The sequence below is a fragment of the Panthera uncia genome, chromosome X (assembly GCF_023721935.1).
Source record: "Panthera uncia isolate 11264 chromosome X, Puncia_PCG_1.0, whole genome shotgun sequence".
In the NCBI taxonomy this organism is placed as follows: domain Eukaryota; kingdom Metazoa; phylum Chordata; class Mammalia; order Carnivora; family Felidae; genus Panthera; species Panthera uncia.
Genome location: NC_064817.1, coordinates 94,335,495 through 94,341,874, shown reverse-complemented (window position 1 = coordinate 94,341,874; position 6,380 = coordinate 94,335,495). Strand labels below are relative to the sequence as shown.

Genomic DNA, 6,380 nt, shown 5'->3' with positions numbered 1-6,380 from the left:
TCCCTGTCTGGCTTGGGAGGCTGGGAGGTGGATAACTAGGATGGGGGGGGGCCGAGGGGGAGGGGTGGGGGGGTCTTGCGCAAGCGCACGCCGCCGCTCGGACCGCCAATGCTGCTGCCTCCCGGAGCAGAGGGAGGCAGAAGAGGAGGGAGGGAGAAGAGGGGAAGGGAGGGGGAGGCGGCACTTGGGCTGCAGCTCGCAACCAGAGGCAGTCTCTCTCTGCTCTCTGGAGGGACGGGGAGCGGCAGCCGCGGAGTAGGATGCTCTGCGGGGCGCCCTGAGCCGGGGGCGCGTGAAGCAGCTTCGGGGGCCGGGGCCACAGGGCAGCTTTCACAATGCATCAGTCCCTGACTCAGCAGCGGTCCAGCGACATGTCCCTGCCCGATTCCATGGGTAAGTCCAGCCGCCCTTCCTAGGGGCGGCGGCAGCTTGGGGTGAGTGCGCTGCCCTCTGGACCACAAGCGCCCCGGCCGCCCCCGAGAGCCGGGGAGCGGGAAGCGGGGCCAGGTAGGGGGTCCGAGCTCCCCTGCGTCTGGGTCGCCGACCAAAGCCCCAGGGGAGCGGCCCAGCGGGGGCGGGGGCGACGCGCGGAGACTGGAGCGCCAAGCTTGCGTCGGAGTATCCCTGCCCCGGAGTGCGGGTGTGTGCGTGTTTGTGTGCGGGCGCCGACAGACTTGCAGCTGGTGGTAAATTCCAGCTGTCTGGAGATCCAAACACTTCCCTGCAACCTGCGCCCTCGCTTTCCATTCGACGCTCCCTCTTTGCAAAGTCCCCGTCACTTCTAAGAGCTCACGACTAACGACAATTAGGAGAAGCAGAGTCCTCGCCCCCTCCCAACTCTGTCGAAGCTGCCCAGAAATTCAGAGCTGCAGTGGTGGTGGTGGGGGCAGACTTGCACCTCGCTGGTGGGGGGGTTTGCGCAACCCTGGGGGATGGGCGGGGGGGGGAGGGGGGTTCGCGGGAGGGGAATTCCTAAGGAATCACTCAAGACAGCCCAGCCCTGCAGTCTGCAGCGGCAGGATCAACATTCCTTGAATTTGATTCCTGTTCTGCTCCAAATGCACGGAATGTGCGTGAGTGTGAAAAAAGAGGTTGGGGGGGGGGGGAGACGAGTGAGAGCGCGAGAAAGAAAGAGCGAGCGCGAGCCCGCGCATCTTCTGAAGTAGCGCTTTCCCTCTCGGGGTGGAGTGGAGGGGGGGGGGAGACCCACTAGCCTGATTTGGTTCAACACTTTTCCTCATCAAACCTGGGGGACAGCTCATCAAATCAGGCACCAACTTGGCTGCCCCTCGAAGCTGCTTTTTGGTAGTTACAAACAAAACACAAACCCAGTCCCCCTCAGCTGTTAGGCACCTTCCCAAGCCCTATGATTTCACTGGGCGGAGAAATTAATTTGGAGCCCAGGAGAACGGGAGGAGATTGTCAAACCATGATCCCACCTAATCTTAAAATTCGCCTCGGGTACACTTTAACATAATCGAATTATCTCTTGCCAACATACTTTACATTCTGCAAATTTCCTCCGTCCCGAATTCCTGCCATCCAATCTGCTCAGGTCTTCTCCGATGAATTTGCGGGAACATCTCAAAAGGAGGGGGCGGGGAGAGGGTTGAACCCCCTGTGTGAGCTCCTTACTGCCTGCAGAAGGCCCGGTCTCCACAGAATTCGTTCACCGGAGGGACCCCAGAAAGTGTCATCTCCTAGATGGTGAGAAGATTCGTATTTTCAATGGTTTTGCATATGCAGTATGAGAATTTGCTCTTTTTTATTTTTGAGGGTGTAGTCATTTGCAACGTGGTCCAAATGAGGCCAAGGACTTGGGTCCGAATCCAGAACCCAGCAGTACCAGACTCCCCCCAGCTGTCTTTCTAACACGACACACACACACACACACACACACACACGCGCACACACACACACACACGCACGCGCACACAGGCACACAGAATGCACTCCTCACCTTGGCCAGCTGTGGCGCCAGCGCAGCCCCTGGCTCCCCGACGCCAGACTGTTGCGCCAGGGAGGGCTGGGTGGAAGAGTGCGAGGGCCCGCAGCGCCCATTCCCGCAGTGGGCCACAACCACCTGCAAAGCCCGCCCCCGCGTCTGGCCGTCTGCCAGTGGGGGAGTGGGCAGGTTAGGGGCCCAGGGCTTAAAACGTTGCTACTTGGCACTTGGCTCTGTGGGCTGGGAAACAAGATGAAGAGAGTTCTTTCTTGGGCTCCCGGGGGCCCTCAGCCAATCTTGGCGTTTCCCGAAAGGTCTGCGCAACAAGAAGCTGAGTGGGCTTCTCCCAGCCCAGACTCTACACTGCGGGGAAAAGAATCCTAGATCCCTCATAGACGCGCGAGCCTGCTCCACGCATCCCGCTTTGTAAAGTCTGCAGACCCAGGGCACTAGCAAATTCCTGAGTCGAGTGGTAACCCTGGATTTCCAGTTTGGACAGGGGAGTCTCCCCGGAGTTCCCTGGCTCGGGTCCCGCACAACCCAGGCCTGAATCAGCGTCTAGGCTATTTAGGAGCTACTCCCACTTAACTCAGCTCTGGCAACGCCACCTTCCCTTGCATGGGGGGTGGGGGGGGGTGGAAGTGGGGGGGTTGTGTTTCAGCCCCCAAGGGGCAGCATTTCTGAGGGGATTCCCTCTGCAGGCAAGACACAACTGCAGCCCAAACAGTAAAATTTAAGACACACACTGCACCAAGGTGCCTGCATCTACGTTTCCTGGCTGCCTGGGGATGAACGGTTAGTACAAGGCTTGGAGCAGAGCAGGCGCTTGGCAATATGAAGATGGTAATTTGACTCCAGCGCCCCTGCATCCCCTTCCAGCAAACCCCCTTCTCCCTTTTGGCAACACCGCCCCCAGGCGCTAAGGCACCTCTACTACAGCCGGCACTCCTCTCCCAAATAACACATTTGTAATTCACCAGTGACCTGGGACATCTCTGATCAAAGAACTGCCAGAGGCGGGGTGGGGACGGGGGGGGGGGGACGCAGGATATCAGCACCCTTAAGAAAATGTTTGGGAGATTGGCAGCCTTGAGGCTCTTGCATGGGCAGGCACCTGTTTCCACCGATGTGCAAGGCTGGGACTTCCTGGGACCCTCCCTGTGTGGCAAAACTGACTCAGGTAAGCAAATCCTAACTGGTTCAAAAGATGAGCCTTCCAAATTAGCCAGTCGTCAACAACATGGTGTATAGGACAGACTACTGGGCCCCTGTCCTTGCTGCACGCCGATAGCGATTACACACCCTATAATCAAGGGGGTCATCAAGAGCTCGTACAGGTAAAACAGGAGTAAGCAGAGACAATCATCCCACCTTCTGGCAACCCACATCTTCGTTCCTGTCATATACACAATCTTGGACCTGGATTTGTCATATGACTTGTGTGCCAGACCCCCAATTTACAAGGGTAATCAATTTACCATTGATACATGTATTGAGTAAGGTATACAGGAATTCAGGGACATGAAATAATGAGCGATTAGAATAGAGTGAGCTTGGTAAGAAAACTTTTGGAGGAGGTTAGTTTTGAGCAGGTTTTAGGGGAAGGGAGGGACTCAGATTCAAAGACCGCAGTGCAGGTGGGGGAATCTGACCAGGGGGGAAACCAGGCTGTATCTGGAAGGGTGGAGGCAGCAAATAATTGGGCGCTTCTAGAGCTGAGTATCCTGGTCGTCAGGAATCTGGGGTGGAGGTGGGGCACTGCAGAGAGGGAGGGCCGCAGTAGCTCTGCAGGGAAGCTGCTGGGGGCGGAAGGGGGGCAGGCAATGCCCATGACAGGATTTCAGACTCTCCCACTGCTCTTGGTTGCAGGGGTGGTTGTCGTTGTTTAAACAGAAATCTACTGGGCGCCAAGTCGTCGGGCTAGTGAGAGACATTGGGGTTTTGTGACATTAGTTGACCAGAGGCTTTTAGTTCTGGGGACCCGTCAGGTATACCCTAATTTAAAAAATCAATTCTATGAACACAGCTTATATTTATTCACACAATTCCCCGCATGCCTTTTTGATTAGAAGGGAAGACATTCTGATATGTTGCCTCTGGTTTATTCAACAAGTATTGACTGCTCTCTAAGTATCAACCACTACGATAGGCACTGTTTTCTGGTACCTCCTGCTTTATTTAAGTACCTCCTGGTATCCGAAGTTTTTTGATATGTTGATTAACTAAACAGAGTCGGAATCAGATGTTCCTGTGTTCGCGGGAACATCTAGGGCAGGCCCCAAAACTGTACCCTAATAAGAATAGGGCTTCCTTCTAAAATGAAACAACCACCAGGAATATGTCCTAAACGGAAACAGTTTACCTTTAGTAGCCTGGACCACACGTTCAGAGAACGTTCATCTGCTCTAAGCAGATGTGACTTTTAAGTCAAATTGACACTAAAGATAAATGGAGAGGTGATTCTTCACTTTTCAAAAGCATTCACCCCGCAGTTCCTTATGATGGTCAACTCCCCAAGTACAACTAGAAATAATTTCATCTTTCACAATTATAGTCCTTATAGTGTAAAGTAGGGAGTGGCTTGGGGGAGGGTGTGGGGAGGGGGGACAGAGAATAGATATTCAACCTAGTGATGAGAGAGTTTTCATGGGACTTTTCAAAACAAATCCTATTTGGAGGCAAGGCCCCTGGAAATCTGTAGGATCTTTGCCTGGGTTTCTCAACCGACTGGATTTTCAATTCAGGTTCTCGAGCAGGAGAAAAAAAAAAATACATTTTCAAATGACACCATGTGGTTTGCTGAGTCACTTTTCTGACCTGGCTCCTGTGCTTTTAAGAGCTAGAGTGATATTTGCAAAGGAGACCCAAGAGCTGTGAATAGGATTTAAAGCCACTTGGCAGGGAAGGAGTGGGCAGGCGAGTGATACCAAAAAAATTAGAAAGACCATACACACACTCCCTCAGTTTAGTCTCTAAAGTTATATGTTTTCTGTGTGAGGTGTTGAGACACTTTTCGTGCGTCACAAAGATACCGCTGGCGGCTCCAGATGTTTCCTCACTGTGTTTTGCTAATTTGAGGCAGGGGAGGGCTCAGATGGGGTGAGCGACAAGAAGGCAGACGGAATGGAAGGCGAGGTAGGTAGGTTTATGTTAGAGCCCCTCGTTCACCGGGAAGCATCTACCAACAAACAGACTCAAGGACCCTGGTTTAGACACTCATTTAAAGGAACCCCTCGAGATCCAGACGGAGGCTAACTAACCTCCGGGCGAACAGAAAATAAATCCTGCCCCCCTCACCCGCCCCCCCCCCCCCCCCCGCAGTCCGCAGCTCTGCTCTCGGTGTTTCCACCAGTCAGCCCGCCATTTGCTTCCCAAATAGCCCTCTCTCACGAAGGGCCCTGATGTCACAGGTGTCCCCAGTGGTCCCTTATGCTCTTCCCCGTGGAGGCTGGACTCGGGCCCCACTGGAGAGGAGCCTTCATCTCCCAAGTCTCCCTGCCTCGCCTCCCAGGGCGAGATCGGGGTGCCTACAAGCGCTCCAGCCCCTTCTACATTGCAATGTGTCTTAGAGCGGGATCGCATTAGAAATGACCCTGATGAGTCACGTCGCTCACTTTCCAGGCTGACGTCAGGGGAGACCGCCGGCCCCTCCCACCTCCCTTGGAGCCCTCGGCGGGGACGGCCCCGGGGAAGACAAGATGGACGGTGGAGCGAACCCGGGGGGGGGGGGGGGGGGGGGGGGGGGCGCGCTCCGTCCACCCGGGAGGGCGGATCTTCTGGGGGCTGCGCGGGCCCGGCCACAGCCCTGCCCTCTGCCCTCCTGGCCTCGGGGTCTCGCTGCTTGTCTCGCCTCCCTCCCCCGTCCTTCGTCCCCGCTCCTCTCCCTCCCAGTGGTGCGGTCTGGGCGGCTTCAGAGGCGGCTGCTGCCCTGAGGCCGAAGTGAGGCCTCCCGGGACGGTGGGGTCCTGGGAGCGGCTTCTGGGGGCCTCTTTGGGCCCCTAAACGCCAGCCAAGCCACATGGGTGGGTGACCCCCATCGTAAGGCTCCCCGCCGCTTCATCCTTCTCACTAGAGAACTGGACGCCCCTACCATTCCCCCCACTTGCTTGGTTTCCCGGAACGCAGAGGTGAGAACTCATCCCCGGTGGTCCCCGTGGGGAGTCCCTTCCCCTCGCTGGGGAAACAACGGCGGCGCGCGGAGCGGTGCTCGATTCCTTTCCAAAAAAATTATATTCAAAAGCGAGTCTCGATACCATTTTTCTATCTGACGTAATAAGCCTGTTTTCGGAAAAAAAAAATATTGGTTTGCGCTATCGTGTCTGATAAGCACTGAGTAGGAGAACGGGTTTCTTGTCATTTATAATATTTATGTCACCCTCACATAGGCCTAAATGTGTGTAAGTTATAATCTTCCCCATCTACCTCCCCCGATACA

At 55.4% G+C, this 6,380-nt stretch overlaps 1 protein-coding gene across 1 annotated transcript in view; it reads left to right on the top strand.

Annotated features, from left to right (window-relative positions):
- The first annotated feature begins 234 nt into the window (after positions 1 to 234).
- The window catches only part of TMEM255A (transmembrane protein 255A), a 54,814-nt gene continuing 48,668 nt past the window's right edge, over positions 235 to 6,380 (top strand). Inside the window, exon 1 of the mRNA XM_049644806.1 lies at positions 235 to 393. Coding sequence (XP_049500763.1) covers positions 336 to 393 — 58 coding nt within the window. The 5' untranslated portion in view covers positions 235 to 335. The remainder of the gene's footprint in view (positions 394 to 6,380) is intronic.